The sequence below is a fragment of the Diplotaxodon limnothrissa genome, linkage group LG10 (genome assembly GCF_057381915.1).
Source record: "Diplotaxodon limnothrissa isolate DT_005_m linkage group LG10, D_limnothrissa_male_GT1.1, whole genome shotgun sequence".
In the NCBI taxonomy this organism is placed as follows: Eukaryota; Metazoa; Chordata; class Actinopteri; order Cichliformes; family Cichlidae; genus Diplotaxodon; species Diplotaxodon limnothrissa.
Genome location: NC_140605.1, coordinates 20,083,361 through 20,103,691, shown reverse-complemented (window position 1 = coordinate 20,103,691; position 20,331 = coordinate 20,083,361). Strand labels below are relative to the sequence as shown.

Below are 20,331 nucleotides of genomic sequence, written 5' to 3'. Positions count from 1 at the left end.
CCATTTGAAGCGAATAAACAGAGCAATTCAAGATCATAAAAAGTATCCAGTCATCAATGCATGTGATCAAATGTAATTGCAGCATGTGCAATGATTTGCATAATGCATACACAGGACAGCAGTAAGCTTCTGCTAATTTGGCACGTGTGCCGGGCCTGTCAGAAATAATGACACACCTGAGGATTAGACCAAAACTGGTCACTCACTCTCAAGTTTACAGATACACACACACACACTCTCTCTCTTACTGTAGTCAGGAGATAGGGATGGGCAGCCTTGAGAAAATCAATTACGAGGTTCAGTGTCAAATTAAAGAGCATGGTGAGGGCACCGTATCCCAGCAGCAGCCTGTGAACAGCAGCCACCACTAAATCAGCTCTCAGCTCTGGCAGATAGAGTGGACACCCAGGTTGTGGAGGAAGCAAAGAGGTCTTGAGAGGATAAGAGGAGGATTGAACAGATGTCCTTGTGTGTTTGGAGGAAATACTGTCTGCTATGTTTTAAAAAAACAACCTGACATTAATTTCTGCTTATCAGCAGCAACAGCAGTAAGACCATTTTCCAACATTTGTTATCTTGTTGTGCCCTGTTGTTTCTGTGTCTCGGTTTCTTGTTCTCCCTCTCCCTCTGTCTATATTTACATCCCCACCATAACCAGTTGTGTCCATTTGTTGCTGATGGAGTGCTCTTGAGAATGACAGCGCACTACAATCAGCTCCAGACTCCCCCTGGTGCTGTGGTCTCTGTGATAAGCACCAGTCTTCCAACTGTCCTTAAATGAATAATTTTTAATTTAGTGAAATCACAAATTGAGAATCTAATTTTCTTGTCAGGTTTGAGGAAAGATCAATACCAATATTATACTGAATTTTATTTACTTAGGGTAAAAAATCAATCATAATCAATAGATTGTATTTACACTAACACAATTTCTGTGCAGATGCTTTTGCTCAGATAATCTGATTTACTTTTAAACTGGAGTTTGTTTGTTTTTTTCATGAGTTGGTGCTCTTATTTCCATTTTATGTAAAGTTCTATATCAAAGTGCATAGTGTTGTTTTGGGCAAGAGTGTGGTTTCAACTATGCGTCAGTTTGGAGAAAGAGTCAAACCAAGTCCACGAAGAACTGGCTTTCTAAGACTGGTGTGAAAGATTCTAGTCATGTATAGCCCTGCTGTCAGTCTCATCCAGTGGCTTGAGATGAACTGATGAGCAGTGAACACACATCACCGCAGCCAGAGTCCAACTGTTAGGATAAGACTACAATCAAAATGAGATTACAGATACATGTTTTGCTGTATAAGAACAGAAACACACACAAAGAAGAAAAAGAAAGCCAAAGTTTGATTTAAACTTTTATGTTGTTGATAGGCCGTTGTTGTAAATTTGTGACGGATGTAATGAACAGAAACAGCAGCAGGTGGGAGAGTGAATGCTACTAGAGTTTCTTTCTTTCTCTGCCCTAGTTTGTCATTTTTCTGTTTCTTTTGCTCTCCAGTTCTTTCTTCTTCTTCTTTTTTTCCTGCCCTCACTTTCCTTCTTTGTTTGTACCCACAGAACTTACTGCAGTGCTCTGCCGTATGGAGGCATCCATGCTACTGACCCCTGGGCAGTCTCTGACTTTCCCCTTTTTCTCATCTTTAGATCTTTAGTTTCTTAACATTTAAAATGGAATAAACCTCTTTCCTCCTCTGTTCTCTCCTTCCTTTGATCATTTCAACTTAGGCTACTTCCTTTTGAACACAGAACAACACAATATCCCTTAGAGTCAAGTACTGCTCTGTGGAGCTGTCCAGGGTGCTGAAGCTCTAGTTTGTTTATTAACTAACCTTTTGACCAACACATAATTATGACTGAAGAATAAATACTCCTGGCACATTTGCACAGTTTCTGCTTAATATACAAGCTACATTGAACAATGTACTCTGCCATGGTACCCTAGGACTAATGTTTCCAGATTCCTTACTGCGTAATTAGAGTATAATTCACTTCATCCTCATTAGTCCCAGAAATAAATGTAAACATCAGTTTTTTCATCCTCTGGTTTCTGGGTAAGTAATGAGACAAAATGACCGATCAGTCCCGCATGTCACTCCAGCATCACAGGCCAATGCAAAACTCTGATTTTGGAGCTGCTTATTTATTCAGGCTTATTGATTTGTTTGCCAACTCTGTACTGTAGACGTGGGGAGCGTGACCAACTCTCCAAAAGTAAGTTTTCTTTTTGTGGAAAATTGATTAATTGGAAGGAACTGACCAAGGCCCCATTAAACATTCTGCACTACCCAGGCATAATTACAGCAACTCATTTGCAATGAATGCAAAATGTAATTCAAGCCTATAATAATGTAATAATGGAAACAGCATGAATGGGGAGGGGGGAAAAAACCAATAGCCTTGGAGATAAATGACTGTACAGCTATCCAGTAATGGTAAACAGTGTCCCATTTAAAATTTGTAGAATGAGCTCCATGGATTCAATGAACAGTTCTGATTATTACTGTTATGAACATTAATATTTTGTTTTTGGTATTGAGGATTTTTCACTGGTGAGCATTTAAGAGAGTATTTCTTCAGGAAGAAAAGCTAACATTAACATTAAAGTCCATCCTTCCAGTGATTCCAACCATTTTCAGGGACTCATGTGATCTATTCTTCTTCATATTCCCTTTTTAGCAAAACAATGAATTCTAAAGGAAGAGGGCTCAGAAGAACATTAAGCTTGCCGTGCATATCTCTCTCTCTCTTCCCCTCTACCCCCCCCCCCCCCCCCCCCCCGCCCCTCCTCTCTGTGACAGACGTCAAAAATACCACCAAGGGAGCGCGGATCAGAAGCTTTCCACGCAGCCACACTTCACACTTGGCCGTCTTCAGCCGTTCTCATGCGTGCAAATCTCAAACAAAACTCATCTTTACTGCAGAAAAACACGACTCCAAGGTGACAATGAAGAAAGCCGTTTATTTCTATCCCGTCTGCTCCAAGTAAAGGCAATACGTCCGACTGACACGACTTTACACGCCTGTGAGAGGATCGGTCACCTTCTTTGCAACACCCATCGGCATATTCCTGTTTTGAGAGAAGGGGGGGAAAGAGGGAGAAGATGTGGATCTTTTACAGTTCGGACAATTCAAAGTGTATCTTTTCTATTTGGAACCAGTGGTGTTTGTATTACGCAGCAGTGATGTGTTTGTTGTTTTCGCCCGTAAGGATGGACGACGCGTGCCCGTCGTCCTGCATCTGTACCAGGGGCTTGAGGACGGTGACCTGCCGTGACGGGGACTACACCGAGGTACCCAGAGACATGCCAAAGTGGACGTCCACCTTGACACTTACGGGGAGTAACATCTCAACTTTACAGCGTGATGCGTTCATGACCAACGGCACGGAGTTGGAAATGACAACACTCTCTCTGTCCTATAACGGGATACAGGCTATTGAACCTTACGCCTTCCTGGGGCTTTCCCGGTTACATTCGTTGGATCTTAGCCACAATCAGTTGGAGTTTATCTCATCCAGGGCTTTCCATGGATTACCCGATCTGCGCTCTCTTAACCTGAATTACTCCGTTTCTCCTGCGGCCACCGCGCAGCTCTCAGATGCGCTCAACACACAAAGTTTGCGCAACCTGCACAGACTGGAGTTGGCGGGAAACAAGCTGACGTCTATCCCCCTCGAGAGATTAGATGTCTTTAACCTCCACGAGTTGGTGCTGATTAATAACTCAATAGAGATCATCGGGGAGGAAAATGTAACCAGTTTGTACCAACAAAGGCGCATACGCGTCTACTTGTCTTTAAATCCGTTTCGGTGCAGCTGTGAACTGGAGGCGTTTTACTACTGGCTGAAGAACTCGTCCCAGTGCCTGGATGCAGGGCGTCTCCTGTGCAGCGAGCCAGAGGCTAAGAGGGGGATTCCCGTGGAAAAGCTCCGGGGAGAGGAGGTTGATTGTATGAACGAGAACCTGGAGGCGGTGTCATATGTTTTCCTAGGTATAGTGTTGGCTCTCATCGGGGTGGTGTTCCTGATGGTACTTTATCTCAACCGGGGAGGCATCAAACGGTGGCTCAACAACATCAGAGAGGCCTGCCGTGACCAGATGGAGGTATATCATTACCGCTATGAGCAGGACTCTGACCCCAGACTGGCCAACGTGGCTGTTTAACCAGTCGAAACATCAATCCAGTGCTACATAGTGTGAGGACAGACGATATTACCAGGATAACTTATTTATCAAAGACTGTGGCCTTGACCTGTCACAACTACAACTGATGGTTTTTTAAAACTAGTTTCATCACGTTCAGCCCATGAATTCACTCTGGGAGATGCACAGAGCCAAAGGCAGTTAAATATAAGTAACTGTTCATCCAGCACAACTAAATACTTCAATCTTCTCAGCAGTGTTGTACATATTGTATATAAGTATCTCCTCATAGCAGAAATGCTTTCCATCTGTTGTGTTATCTTACACAGCCCCACTTGTTTAGTATTTACCCTCAGTAACCGTCCAAAGCGCACAGTAAAGGTCCATCAAATTTCCAATTTGAAAAGCTGAGTCAGCGTTATTACCCAAAGCTGCGGCCCCTGCTTAATATTTTACATTCAGGAGAACCTGCGCAGAGAGCAAGACTGCTTTTAATCTACCAGGGAGTGCATATTGTCAGAAAACTGTCAGAGAAGGAAACTCATTTGGCATTTTTTTTATGGAGTGCCATGTTTGTGGAATATGTTACACACTATGTTTTCACGAAGACCCTTTTATCTCAGAGAAGAACGTGTGTCATTTGACACCAGATCAGCTTATCAGTAAAACTGTGGAAAAAGTGAAAGAGAGACCAATTTTAACCGTGCATGTGATTCCTGTAGGCATAGAAAACCAACCAAAACATTAATAAAAAGCCAAACAAAAAAAAAGAAAAATCATGAGTTTGCAGTGTGTCTGTACATTTTATCATCACTGTCAGGGAATGTAGACTTCATGCAGCACTATGTCAGACATTAAATGTATTTTTTTCCTGCTGTGTTTCTGAATGAGTGTGCAAGCTCCCGGTGAAATTTGCAGAACATGTGACTTCACAAACTAAAGTGAGGTGTCACATTGTCATCGGGGTTTAAGGACTAGAGGGAAAGACTGGAGAGATATGACATAAAAGTGCAGTTGTGTTAATCACATCAGGACTGTGACTAATAACCTGTAAAGACTGATCATGGTAGTCGGTATCTTTATGGCTCACGGCTGATCGACCTTCTTAGCTAAAGGTCTCCATTACAGTCAAGGTCAATTACTAAAGAAAAACAAGGTAGAGGGAGGGCCCAGGTGGATCACTGTGTGTATATGAAATGAAAACAAACTGTAGCTATGGATTTCTAAACAAGCAGTAGGTTATTTTCCGTTGTCAGATCATTAGTGGAAGGTAAGAGAGTGAGTAATCAACGTACTGGGCATACCAACTAACCAAGGAATCAGTGTAGCAGCTGTTCCTCCCTCATAAATCATAACAAATGTGATTAATACACCTGATTAAAGACAATGAGGCGAGAAAATTAGAATCATCCACACCGCACTGGATGAACAGTTCTAACAAAAGGAGCGAGGTGATGATTAGCACTTTCCGGTGGAGAGAGGGATCAAGCAGTGACAGATCACTGTGATACAGATGGCCCCCTCTCTAGACAAGCTACAGTTATTTATGTCTTCATCTACAGATTAAAATATTACAATATCTGCATGTTTAACGTAAACTTCCAGTTAAGGGATTAGATAATGAATACATGGACAGATTTTTTTAAAGCCATTTTATTATGTCAGCAGGAGGACGCACCTTTACGTAACAAAAGACTGTGACACCGTGCCACTTCGTGACATGCCACTGTACCATACGCTGTCATGTTGCATATGAAGTCTGAGGTGATAAAGCTAATCACCAGGACAGCAGTGTTCAAGGATAAAAGCTTTTGTGTGCTGTATATGCATGTTCCACGTCTGCAGCCATGCCAGCGGCTCTGCGAGGCTGCACTGAAACACATTGGCGCTTTGAGCTCAAAGCTACCAGCAGTTCACATGTTCACTGTTATGATGCTGATGTCAAGCGCGTATAATTTACAATATTTACAAACCTTAGTTTAGTGCGTTAGCATTTGTCAGAGTTCACGAAAATGAAGATGGTAACCAAGTAGATTTGATTGCTTACATGTATATCGAGTCATGAAAGGACAAACTGGACTCATGAACATTTTAAGATCTTTGGCATTAGATAAAAAGTTGGAGGATGGTGACCAAGAATGTTTTATTGCTCTCCAGCATTTCAGTTTGTGGGAAAGTGGTGGGGCAGGCCATCCCCGGAGTAACATTACCACTGTGCCTGAAAATGAAGAATCCAGGCTTAATTCAAAGTGAGCACTGTTGACAAGTAACAACCTATAAAAGTCCATAATTTGAAATGTGTGTTGTTATTCTGTCAAAACCAATTTTTTTAGTTGTTCTTAGATTCGGCTTAATCTCATAACAATGTGCTACATAATGAAATGCAAGATTGCTGAAAGCACACTGTCTGAATTTTTCAGGCCTTTGTGGTGTTACTACGAGGTCCAGAATATGAATAATGGATGTGTGGATTTTAAGCCGTTGTTTACAAATGCAAATAAATGTGAAAAAGCTAATGAAATGCTAAATCATCCCCAGACTAATGGTTCGGGGGGTTGCCTTTGGGCAAACTAATTCTGTTCTTAGACATTAGAGAACACAAAGCATTTGATAACAACAGTAATAATAATGAAGGAAGACTGATGGAATATAGGGGATAATGTTATAATGAGACAAAACTGAGTTTCTTAACTTACAGTATGTGCTTCTGGTTTCAGTTTAAATGCTGGGCTTGTGTGCCTTTAAAAATCCAGAAGTACAAACCCACACAAACTTGACTAGAGCCAGTTGGGATCATATATTTCTATGATATTCACAGTTATATCCCCCATGATCAGTCCTGCTACTTCATTTAGTCAAAATATAATCTCCTTTGCAATTAATTTTATTCCAAACTGAAATCAACATAAATCAATGATCTTCCTAATTTCTGTTTAATCCCGACCTTGACTATGTCTCCTTTATCTTTCTTCTGCGTGTTCTCTGCCTCTTTGACCATCACCTTTTTCTATTTTCTGGAGTCCTGGGCCATAAATAAACAGGTGGGAACAACAAACATCTTATTTTGTCTTATTAAAGTATCCAGACTTGCTTCACAGCTCAGCGCTCTCAGTTTTCTTTACCCGTCATTTCTCCTCTTTTTGGTTTCTTCATTTTTCTACATTCTGCTTACAATATCAGACCTCTGTACGCTTGCACCCCCACCCTTCCCCGCTCTGCCTATTCGCTCCCTCCGCTCCTCTTCATTCAGGTAAATGACTTTATCCAGTTGAGTGACTTTGTAAGGATGCAGAGACAGGGTTTAACTGAGCCCAGCAAAAGGGAGGGACAGAGGAAGAAAGATAAAGAAAAGGGGAACAGAGAAAAGATTCATTAGAGTTCTACTGTCCAGGCTACAAATGCCCTTGCCTTATGCAAAACGATGACTCATCGCCTTGCTCTATATATGAATGTCTGGGAAGCCAAACACAACTGCTGTCTAAGAGAGACCAAACAGCAAAAATGTTATCTTTGAATATTATTTAACTCAATCATGAGCACCTAAACCTTTTTAAATGACCTCTGTCATTCTTTCATAGGAGCATTCGGATGTCTCGCTTTGCAAATGCATCACTAGATGTGACAAAATCAAGATGCAATGAGTCACAATCAAATAAGATGTTTGCACCCTGTCTCTGTAAAACTGGTTTCCTGGTCTGCTGAGTGTGTATGGAGATGAGTCTGCCAGTTTGTATTCTGTTGATTACTGGTTATTGATTGCTTCTGTTTGAATATAAGAGAAACAGTTTGGCTTTGTAGGATTGTAGGATATGGGAAGGAGCAATGTTGCTGCAGACTGGGGTAGACTGTAAACACAAGCGAGTTAAACTTATTATAATGTCCAGCAGCTAAAGGGGGTTTTCAGTGGTAATGTGTCTAATGAGTGCTGAATGGCAGTTTTCCTCATGTGGAATAATGACCGAACAGAAAAAAATGACATGCTGTTACCTGTTTCTGAGTTTTATACATGCTATCTACTCAAACCCATAGGTAGTGTTTTTTAGTACACCCAGGCTTTGTTCACTTTGTCTTTAGAATGACCGTAATTCCCGGTGGCAGAAATTCAACAAGATGTCTGAAATATTCCTCAGAGATTATTGGTCCATATTGACATGATAGCCTCGCACAGTTCCTGCATCCATGATGTGAATCTCCTTTTCAACAACATCCCAAAAGTGCCATATCTGTTGACTGTGGAAGACATTTGAGGATAATGAAAGTACTTCATTTTATTTGAGCTTTGTGACATGGCATTGAAATGTGCTCAGTTGATACTAAGGGACCCAAAGTGTGCAAAGAAAATTTCCCCACACCATTATTACACCATTGCCACCAATATGAGCCACTGACAGATGCATCATGGCGGGATGGAGCCATGCTTTAATGTTGTTCATGTCAAATCTGACCCTGCCATCCAAACGTTGCGACAGAAATTGAGTCTCTTCAGACAAGACAACATTTTTCCAATCTATTGTTAAATTTTTGTGACCCCGTGTGAATTGTAGCTTCCACATTTTATCGCCACAAGTGATTAACCTCAAATTGTTTCTTCAATTTGAGAGTCATAACTTTGATTTAGTAGGATTTCAGAAATTTTTATTTTAGTCCCTCTGTTTTGTATTGAACAGCAGGACTTACTGCTTCACTTTTTCAACCATGTCCATACTGCAGGAATCAGAGGACAGGATGAGGCAGAAAGGATTTTCCTCCAAACTATGGAAGGGGAGTGAATTTTACTGTTGTTTGGGGGGTGAGGTGGAGGAAGGTCAAACATCAGAACAGGAAAGTGAAAACTCTGAGCAGCTAAAAGTTTGATTTCTTCTTTTATCCTTTCAACTTATTTAATTGATAATATATATGCTAAAAATGCATTAAACTGTACAAGTCTCTCTTTTTCAGGCCATTATCTGTAAACTCTAGAGATGCTTGTGAGAAAAAAATCCCAGGAGTAGTAGTTTCTGCAAAGCCACTTCACCTTTCATCCCACACTACACATTTCTCCCTCGTTCTGATGCTCAGTTTGAGCTTCATGCTTATGCCCACGTTTACATGGCTAAATGTACTGGGTTACTGCCATGTTATTGGGTGATAACATTAAAAGTTTGCAAGAACAAGCAGGTGAATAGTTTTATCTAAAGAAGTGGTTGGTAAGTGTATATCTTAATTCATGTGATGCAATTAAGTTGTATGGAAATACCTGGCTGACTGATAGCATGTCACTTCAGTCAGGTATACTTTGGGGGTCAATATCTGCTACATTTTTTCAGCATTAATGATAATGACATGCACAAGGTTTAGGATTAGAACAACAGCAAAGCACAGATGTGCTGTGACAACAGGCATAATTCAAATGAGGAGATTACTCAATATTCTCGTGCCATACTGGTGCTTGATGAATCTGTTACATTTCATTGTTAGCAGAATTGGTTCAAGATTAGTCATCAGCCTCTAATCAACCTAGTTTGGGATACCTGAACTGTAATTTTATGCTGTTAATTCCACTGTAAGATACATGAACCATATGTGCTTTTTTAGCAAGAAGGTAAAATTCATTAAATTTTGCTCAAAAAATAGAACGAGATTAAAATGTTGCACATTTTATTCTGTTTTTCAAATAAATACAAATCAAGCACATTGATTTAGGATGTTTTTTGTTCTTTCTTTCTTTTAGACAAACATCTGCTTAATGCCTTTGTAATAGGACTGAGACTGCCATATCTTCTTGATCCTAGTGTGGAAAGCTTTTATTTCACTTGGTATTCAGCGGTAGAAAAGATGTAGCAAAAGGTTTCATTATTCACTCAGAGCAAGTGTGCGCTTCTATCTGTCATCTCTTTTAGTTTTTCAAGGTCCACATGAAATGTGACTCCAGATTTTAGAGTAACATACACTTTTAATATGTATAATTAGCCTTTTAAAAATGGCTATGTTTACTTTAAATGACCACTTTTTAATGACACATCATTAGTGGCCTTCCCAAATATTTCCTCCCAGTTTTAATTGTTAGAGAGCAGGTTTGGGAATCCTAACAGGTTCTTATGAGATTAATTAAGGCAAAATTTAGACAGCAAAAGGTTTGTTTGTTACAGGCAAGGTCATTAGGCAGCATCCTGTAGTAATGTAATCACAAATGGAGCTCATTTGGGAAAATCCCAGGAGTCAGAGAAGCAGAAGCGATTTTTTTTGTCCAGGGTCACTGTGTCCTGTTTGATTTTTTTATGCACTCACAGGGAATTCAGTGTATCTCGTACCCCATTGAATTACTTACTTTGTATATATAAACCTAATGTACACTAAAATGTGATTAGTATGAGACACAATTAATATGCATACAGTATATCTCAGATAATTATTAAACGATCCAATAATCCCACCCTAAACACACCACAGCGATCCTTTTTAAATTTCCTGAACACACTGCATTATATTTACAAACCATTGGAAACACTTAGGTGAGATAAAGGTCGACTGGTGTTTGACCAAGAGAACAAATTCTTTCTTAACAAGCTGTACAGCTGTCAGATCTTTACACCAGTTAAAACCATACATCTTTGATACTTACTTAATATTTAACAATAAATAGTCAGCAATGTGGGCACCACAATGGTTAGCACAATTGATTTGCAGCAAGAAATCCTTGATTTCTCCTTTTATCCTTCCAAATTTCAGTCCTGGCTTTAAAAAAAAAGCAAGCAATTTCTGTGTGCTTTTTGAATGTGTCCCCCAGCTTCTCTCTGTGAGCTCTAGCTACCTACCACAGTCCAAAGACATGCGTGGGTTAAGATTTATTGGTGATTCTAAATTTGCTGTTGATGGGAACAGTTGTCTGTCTCATAAGCTCTGTGACACACTGGCAACCTGTCCAGGGTCTACCTTGCCTTTTGCCCAATGTCATCCAGCCCCCCTGCAACCCTGAATTGGATAAGTGAAAAAAATGGATTGGATGTATTGAGTGAGCTCAGGAGGAAAGGTTTTGACCTTACTGTAGGGCAAACCTTAATTCCTTAGATTTCACGCTTTAATTTCAATCAATTTCTTTCCAGCGGGGGCACAGATGGTCACTTCAGAGTCAATAATTTGGTTAACAAGGACCACCAACATCTTTCACATCTCAAAAATGGTGGAAAATGCTCTAGTCACCACTAGAGCTTAAAAAATGGGTGGTTCACATAAAAATTATGCTTAAAAAATAAAACTCCCAATTCAGCTTATATAGAAATCACATAGTTTTCAGTTATGCCATTGATTGCTTAGTATAAATTTTTTTTGCAGTGCCAGCTCATCAAGAACCTTTTGAGTTCGAATCCACCAGCTGACTTTTTGTGTGGAGTTTGCACGTTCTCCTTGTCCCTGCATGGGTCCTGTCTAGCACTCTCCCACAGTCCAGTGACATAATTGTGAGTTAATTAGTGATTCTAAACTGGCTGTAGGTGTGAATAGTGTGTCACTGTGTGTCGTAGCTGTGATAGACTGCCTTTCACCTTCACATGACCCTCAATAGGACAAATAGTTAAAGGCCTTCTTAAAAGGCCCACACATTTAGTGAAATTCACTAGTTACATAAGCTTCACCGTGATGTAAAAAAAATAAAAAATAACAATTTTGTGTAAAGTCCTGACTTCATCAGACAAACAACTTGATGTATTTTTCTAATTCTCCTGCTTAATGTGGCAGAATTCACCATTGTGGCTTTGGTTTAATTTCAGCAAGTCACAATAATATTTATGTTTTTCATCAGTGAGGCACTCAAAAGAAAGCATTTAACTCCTACTATATAAAAAATTATTCATCCTAATTACTTGGAAGTGAGTGCTGATCGCTCATTAAATTGCATTTCAATTCATCACACAAGCATCTACAGTAGCTCTGCTAATTAGCTGTCAGTGTACATGTGTGTGCGCATGTGTGTGTGTGTTTCTTATTCAAATGCTTGCGTAAAAGAAAAAAAAAAAGCAGTCTCAGCAGTGTGAATATTTCATGCTGTCCTTCACTCAGGAGAAGCTGCTGATCCTCTGACCAGTCATAACGGTGCGTGGTGCGTTAGCGGACAGACTGAGACTGCATCAGCTCTGACAGCCTGTCAATCAAGGTTTTTGATGTATTAAAGAAAGCTCTTTGATCTCAGTAGAGGCTCAACCCAACTATCACAACATGAATTTCAGCTACAACCACAGTACATGCCTTTACAGTATAATGGATTTGTATGCATTTACATATATATTCAAAACAAATTCTTAACATCAAAGAAAATATAAAGAATGATTCTCTTTATTGTATTTGGTTAATTTTGAATAGCCTACTGCTGTTTTTCTTTTCTTTGCGCTTGACTCTAGGTTACATGTGGAAAAATGTCTATATGTGTGGTACTCGTCAGTGATTAAGTCCAAGTTTCTACCCTTCATTTCCCAAACAATGCATTGAAGTAAACTTTTGTTGTAAGTGTTGATTTCAGCAGAGTTAGAAGGAATGTGTGGGCCTAATACGGGTGAGTTACACCTGGGCTGACTGTTATCCCCCCAAGTGAAAGTTAATTATTTTTGAGCTTTATGCTTCAGTTTCATTTAATCTTTGTGCTCATTTTATATCAGGTCTCCTGGAGTGAAAAGAATCATAAATCAACGTCAGGATTAGAGAAATTAGAGAAGTGTCTGCCATAAATCATAGATGATGCTAGTTAGAACCACAAAAGATGAAAAATACTTACTTTATAATACTTAAGCTATTGATAGCGTTTTAAACTTTTTTGACATTAGTATGTCTTTCATTTTGACAACACATGGCCCACGGCCATCTGGCCCGTGTTATTGATCTAAAGCAGGGGTGGACAATCTCAGTCCACGAGGGCCGGTGTCCCTGCAGGTTTTGGATGTGCCCTCGAACCAACACAGCTGATTTAAATGGCTACATTAGCTCCTCAACATGTCCTGAAGTTCTCCAGAGGCCTGGTAACAAACTAATCATGTGATTCAGGTGTGTTGACCCAAGGTGAGATCTAAAACCTGCAGGACACCGGCCCTCGTGGACTGAGATTGCCCACCCCTGTTCTAAAGTGTTCCCATACACGGGTTGGACCTCTCCTCTGTGGCAGTGTTAATTGGGGAGCAATGTCTCTGATCAGGAGATATACTCATCTGTTTTTACCAATTAACCTTCTTAAATCAAAGCCCAACATCATACGATTGCTTGAATTAGGATTATCCACAGTTTTATTGCATAAATTAGCTAAGGTCAGTTCACTAGTCAAAGACTGAGCTGCCCTGTCTCTGATCCACCTGTGTTTACTTGAGTCTGACAGTTTCATAAGATAATCATTTACAACAGAATCATTTCATCATCAGTGATTAAATGAGGAAAAATGAAAAAGGACTGTGTCTCTTTAACTCCCAGAGTCTTTCTAATGAGTCCCCCTTCTTTTAACATCACTGGGGAATGAAGCTTAAAGGCCTGACTGGAAACAAACACTGTAGTCTAATTAATCTCTTCTGTAGTTCATTAGAAGTGGCAGGGGATATGGGAATGCAAGTATTTCAAAGAGACAGACTTGCAAACATCAACACTGTTTAATAAACCCTCGACATTTGAAGGTAATAATTACAGCATCCCATAATAACAGAGTACGAATGATAAATAATACAAAATATAAATAATAGAAATTGTAGTTCAGCACCAATCCTTTACTTATTGTGAGTTTCACATTAGATTTTAGGAAAATTTTAGCATTTTTTTTATTTTTCCTGTTGTCAAATACACCTTAATCCTCACCAAACATTTGTGAATCGTCAGTATAAATGATCATCATTATCATTTTTGTGATTATAGAATTTATTTTACTGTCACAATGGGGTTCTCAAATCCCATTAGTCACACCTTATATTTGTATTTATGTAATTGAAAACTAACTGTTGGTTCACAGCAAGAAGGTCATGAGTTCGACTCTACTTCTGGCCTTTCTGTGTAGAGTTTGTTTTTTTCTCTCTTGGTTGCGCGAGTTTTCTCCAGGTCCTCTAGCTTCCTCCCACAGTTCAAACACATGCAGTTAGCGTGATTAGGTTAATTGATCATTTTAAATTGCCCATAGGTGTGAATGTTTGTCTCTCTGTGTTAGCCCTCCATCAGACTGATGATCTGTCCAGGTTGCACCCTACTTCTCGCGCTATAGTAGCTGGGACAGGCTCCAGCTTCCCCACAACCCTGATAAGGATAAAAGGACGAGGATGGATGGATGGAAAACCAAGTACATATTTATTTCATTGGAATTAAGATGATAAGTAGCAGCAAGGAGCTGCTAATCATAGAAGGGTAGCATTCGAAATCAAAGCCATGGTCTGCTGTTTGGCCAGCATGGCAGCTTTGCTGGCACTGGGTCATGATCTCAGCACAGCAGCAAGTCTACAACAGGATGGCTGAAAAAGAAAAGAATAAAACTGTTGCAATGGTCTGGTCAAAGTCCAGAGCTCAGCCTTGACTTTAAGAGCTCAGGATAACTGGATGCTCCCAAACTCCAAACTCCAACTGAAAAAACTGTGCAGCAAAATTCTTCCACAACAAGAAACTGACAAAGTCAAACAGAAAACAACCACTTCAGCTTATTGCTTCCAAAGGTGGCTCTACAAGCTCTTGAATCATGGGGTGTACTTTGTTTTTCTGCTGCTTTCACTGCTTCTGCATTTTGGCTTAATTTTTGTAACCCATCATTAATGTAAGTTGCTGTTAGTATTTACCTAATTTTAAGAACTGCTAAGGATCAAATGATATTTTTAATCTAGTGACAGGTAAAACCTAGAATTGAAAGATAGTTTGCTTTCTTTTTCACATGACTGTAATTAATCTCAGTTATATGTATAATTCTCAAAATTGTAGGGAAATTGGTTTAAAATTGAGGCCTGAGCACACTGAGAAATATAATATTATGTAATTTTTATTTTTGCATAAATAATACAAACACAGTAATTTTGCCCAAACAAACGTCTGTATGAAATGACTAAATGGCTAAACCTGATAAAACTAACAATGAATGCAGATCCATTAGGACTTGGATTTCTGCACCCACGAGAAACTCTGTCTCAAGACAAAAATGATCCTCTCCAGCCTCCTCGACTCCTGGGAGCCCCACTAATGAGTCCTTATTTGTGATGTCATTTCCAGAGGATGCTGGCTAATGACCTTGCCTGTAACAAACAAAGCTTTTACTGTTCAAGCTTAGGCTTAATTAATCTCATCTGCATCCATTAGAAGGTTTTGCTCTCATGTAATTAAAGCTGCAGTGTAAAGGGAAAGGATGTAGAGTGATATTAATGACTCATTAGTGTTCTTGAAAAGCTCAAGTAAACCTCTAATTGTCTAATAGTCATCTCGTCTTTGAAGAGCTGTAGAAGATAAGCCTGTAATCTCAGTTGCTGCACACAATGACCCGCTTTCTCAAGTCACACTTTTTATAATGTCTTTATAATGACTGTGAAAAATAATAGGTGCAAAAGATTACATTGTGCTCACACTTACTTGCTGTGGTGGCAATTGGCATAAATCATGTGCTGCAGACAGAATTTACAAGAAAGTGATAACTTCGCTAGAAATTTGAGTTTTGTTTTTGTTTTTCATAATTTGAGGGCAGATCAGAAAATTCACAATTTTATAATCACTCATAAAATGTTATATGCTATCACATTAGGAAATGTACCATCCAATCCTGGAGTACAGTAATGTACAGAACTCTGTCCAGTTCTGTAACAAACTAAGTACACCTGATGAGTCAGTAACTTCAATATAACCACGTTTAGAAGCAATAACTTAAAGTAATCATTTTTTGTATGATTTTATCAGTTCATGGTCAACTCCTCTGTGTACTCAGAGACATCAGGTTGCCTGTGGCTGCAAAACAAGACCAAATCATTACCCCTTCACCACCGTGCTGATAGTTAGTATGAGGCTGTTTGTGCTAATATGCTGTGTTTTGTTTTGTTGTTTTTTTTGCTGAGATGTTCACTCGTTGGAAGTTTGTGGGTTGTGTTAACACACAGACCAGGCCTGAAAGCTGCCAAGATGTCTGCTTTTATAGAGGTGCTCGCACTTCCTGACGACCAGTTTTTCAAGTCTATTTTAGCAGCTCCTGACTGGTATACCTGCTCTCTTGATTACTTATATGTAATTTGTTTTCCCCTTCCCTACACAGAGTCATGTGAATACTTTTATAAGTAATTTTGAAATGACCTTGAGACCACCCCCAAATATTAATACATTATTAATAATATAAAAATATATGATTACAATTTTTTCTAATTATACTGCCATCAGCTTTAAGATTGACATGTTACCTGAGGCCTGTAGAGTCTGCAATATTGCTTTTTTTTTTTTTTCATTTTCTTTGACCTCAAGTTGCTGGAACATCCACTCCTGGGAGGACTGGTAGCTGTGTTGGATGTTTTCTACTTGAATAGTGTCTGTCATTTCAAATGACTAAATTGTTTGGAAATGGCTTTACAACCCTTTTCACTTGCTTATCTAGGATCATTGGTGGTTACTGCTCCTCCTTGGCATTATGAACATACCTGAACATTCTTACAAGAATGCTTTTACAAGCATGTCAACCAACAGGCTATAAACTGTTAGGCTTAAAACTTTCCATTTTGACAACACATATAGTTAGGGTTGGCTCAAGTGACCCTGAACCCTCCCTTAGTTATGCTGCAATAGGTCAAGGCTGCTGAGGGCTTCCCATGAGTGTTTCTTATTCACTTGCCATTTTCCCTTGGGGTCTTCTGTGTCTTTGAGACGTATCTCAACAATATACATTATCCCTCCAGCATTTGTCTTTTTTGTTACACTAATTGGCAACATCATAGCAAACAGGATAACCCTTTTTGTGTTCTCTATCTCCTCCTAGACAAGGGCACTGATCTTGATGAAACTTTGCATAAACATTGCCAACAATTGTACATATTTGTACAGCTGACATTTCAACTAAACGCTGAATGGAGTTTCACTTAGAAATTAATTAATGTATCAGTAACATTAATCAATGTATCATTAATTATGCATTTTAATTTGAATTAGAATGGTGTGTCATAATATAATATATCAGCAGTTCTACGCTGACCCTGAAAACAGACCTTTTTTTTTTTTTTTTTTTTTTGCATTATCACTAATTATTAGTGATAGAAACCAATGACGTGCACGTTCTCGCTGCTCAGCGGAACCAAAGTCACCAGCGACGGAAGTACTTTACTGATACACTTTCGTCCGTCACTGAAATGTTACCCCCTGCAGCGTCCGTGCAGGTTGGTTGTAAAAAGCCTGAAGTTATGAAGATTAGGACAAAAGTGCCTCGATAGAGACATTCGCCGAGAGACAATTAATAGGTAGGTACAAGGGGTAGTTTCTTTATCCTCATAGGTGTTTAACAGGCGTCGTCCAGGAACACGAAACGACGGCACAGCTGTGTTGTAACGTCAGTGTAGCTAAACGTCCAGGGTAGCCTGACACTGTTTAGGCCAACGTTGCTTAACTAATTTAAAGTTGGAAGAGTTCAGTGTTATTTCACTCAGGTAAACATTACCAGAAAAAGAGTTATAATCAAAGTTTTGTATTTTGTATTTACTCTTTTTATCTTTCTTTCAAAGTTTGTTTGATGATCTGAAACGTGTGACAAGATGCAAAAATACTTTTTCTCAGCACTGTAAATATTGAATTGATATTTCACAACTCGGGTCAAAACACTGAATTCTGAAACAAAAAAGCATTTGTATAGGTTACAAAGGACCTTTAGAAAGGGCGGATGTATAAAAGTAACCACAATAATTCATAAAAATGACGAAAACTAACAACTATATTATTAGATAAAACTCCTAAGATACAGATCTCTCACATTACAGATTTTAAGATGCCTACAGGCCTGAGCAGTAGCTCTTTTGTGTTCTCATTATTAATAACAGCCTGTATTCTTGTCAGCAGTGTGACTGAGTCAGGACGTTGTATTCACACAGGATGGCGTCACCTCATGACCGCAGCCGTAAAGATGATGAGGATGACCCTGTTGAACAGATGATATCGCGCACTGGCTGCGCTGAGCTTCACTACGCCATCCAGGAATGCATGGCTGAACATCAGGACTGGCGAGCATGTCAAAGCCAAGTTCAGACGTTCAAAGACTGCATGATGAATTTCCAAAAGGCCCGAAAAGAACAGCTGAGGCAGCATCAGCCGCCCTCCACCAAGTCTGCGGCCAGCTGAATACAGAACATCTTGCAAACACATACAGTGCTATGTTTGGGACTTGACTGACAACCTTAAATTGCAAAGACTGTACCTAATTTAATCATTAGAATTGAAAATAAAGCTCTAGCAGTATCATAAAATCCCTACTTACAGTCTCAAGTGTGTGATTTAGAGCCTGACTGATAATTGGGATTTAATAGGCAACATGAAATATCACTTAGCTTCAGTTAGCTTGTGTTTAAGCGTGTATGTATGTAAAGAGATGCCATACTATGTGATTTGTGAATCAAAGTGCATTTGAAAGTTATCTTTTCAGGTAAAACGCTTTATTTTTGGTCAGTAATGTATTTTCTTTAAATAAAAATGAAAAGATTGTTTTCAGTCTTTTTATAGTTGCATGAAATTACCATGACTCTTGCCACAAATACATTTTTAGGGGAAAATCTGAAACTTTGGTATTTTTCATGACTTCAAGCCAAAGCAATAAAACACCCCTGGAATCTTTGGTGTTTAGCTTTAGGTAGATACAAAACTGCAAGCCACAGATATGAATAATGGTCTGTAAACTCTTTGAAATGAAAAAGTTTTGATGTCTCCTCTATGAAATCACTGTCTAAGCATCACAAGCAAAACATTATTTCAAGCCATGGGTGTTAACCCCCCCCCAAAAAAAAAAAAAAAAAAAGAGTTATACAGAGTTTATTAAGAGTTCTCTGGAGAGAAATTTGCCTCAAAAGTGTTACAAATGTGTACAGCATGATCCACAAGCATAAGCTAAGATTTACAAATGTGTGCAGTAATTTGTGTGTAACTTTTGAGGATTCACAAATGCGTGCTGCAATTCATCACACAAATACAAAGCAATTTGAACACACAAAACTATTTTACAAATGTGTGCATCAAAGCCTGTAAGAAAAAAGGATCATTTACGCACAATTTATTGATTTCGGCTTCACGAGTCTGTCAAAAACACTTCTGTGCATGTCCTACATGCAATGTGAGTTTTGAGACAAATTTCACACAAATCGTAAATATGTGATCAACTGTGTACAGATCTGTGCACGGATCCAAAAATGTGAGCTGTATTCGTACAGTCCCTATCAAAAGTTTAAGACCACTTAAAAAATACAGCTGATCAAAAGTTTAGGAACGCGTGCCTTTAAAATGCCACGTCTGTGCAAAACTGTAGATTCATTGTCATTTTCTGTCAGGTAGTCACACTGTCATGATGTTCTGATGGGAAAGACAAAAAAAAGTTCCCTTTTTGAACTTGGTCGGGTTGTTGAAATGCATAAGTAGGGTCTCTCGCAGCGTGCCATCACTACTGAGGGGGGATGCAGTAAGACAGTCATTTGGAACTTCTTAAATGATCGTAAGGGGTATGAAACAAAAAAGTCAAGTGGAAGAACCAAAAACTTCACCAGTACTGAGCCAGAGGATCGAATTGGCTGTTCGTCAAGACACTGGACGATCCTTGTCCCAAATTAAGGCCGTTACCTGTGCCAACTGCAGCCCAATAACTATCAGATGGCATCTGAGACTGAAGGGCTTCTAAAACAAAAAAACATCTTGCAAAGGCCTCGTCTCTTTGAACACCACAGAACTGACTGTTTGGACTTTGCAAGAGAGCACCAAACATGGGACATTGAAAAGTGGAAGAAAGTTTTATTTCACCTTGATGGTCCTGATGGTTTCCAGCGTTACTGCCATGACAAGCAGATCCCACCTGAGATGCTTTCTACGCATCACAGTGGAGGGGGGGCCATAATGGTCTGGGGTGCTTTTTCCTTCAGTCGAACAGTAAAGCTTCAGGAAGTGCAGGGGCGTCAAACGGCTGCTGGCTATGTCCAGATGTTGCAGAGAGCATCTCTCATGACTGAGGGCCCTCATCTGTGTGGTAACGACTGGGCTTTTCAACAGGACATTGTACAGTACACAA

The 20,331-nt window shown here is 39.4% G+C and overlaps 2 protein-coding genes across 4 annotated transcripts; both read left to right on the top strand.

Annotated features, from left to right (window-relative positions):
• Nucleotides 1–3,101: 3,101 nt before the first annotated feature.
• Nucleotides 3,102–4,163, top strand: tpbgl (trophoblast glycoprotein like). The gene has a single exon (XM_085363854.1). It carries the CDS (start codon nucleotides 3,102–3,104, stop codon nucleotides 4,161–4,163), a length of 1,062 nt encoding a protein of 353 aa, XP_085219980.1.
• Nucleotides 4,164–17,429: 13,266 nt separating this feature from the next.
• Nucleotides 17,430–18,652, top strand: coa4 (cytochrome c oxidase assembly factor 4 homolog). 3 transcript variants are annotated; one of them, XM_085363852.1, is made up of 2 exons: nucleotides 17,430–17,536; nucleotides 18,161–18,652. In XM_085363852.1, exon 2 carries the CDS (start codon nucleotides 18,162–18,164, stop codon nucleotides 18,405–18,407), a length of 246 nt encoding a protein of 81 aa, XP_085219978.1. In that variant the 5' UTR covers nucleotides 17,430–17,536; nucleotide 18,161; the 3' UTR covers nucleotides 18,408–18,652. The 3 variants fall into 3 exon arrangements, with proteins under 3 accessions (XP_085219978.1, XP_085219977.1, XP_085219976.1); XM_085363851.1 differs by having other exon boundaries at nucleotides 18,129–18,652; XM_085363850.1 differs by having other exon boundaries at nucleotides 18,126–18,652.
• Nucleotides 18,653–20,331: the final 1,679 nt, after the last annotated feature.

Coding starts and splice junctions, on each gene's coding strand:
- tpbgl (XM_085363854.1), top strand. CDS start 3,102: ATGTGGATCTTTTACAGTTCGGACAATTCAAAGTGTATCTTTTCTATT.
- coa4 (XM_085363852.1), top strand. CDS start 18,162: ATGGCGTCACCTCATGACCGCAGCCGTAAAGATGATGAGGATGACCCT.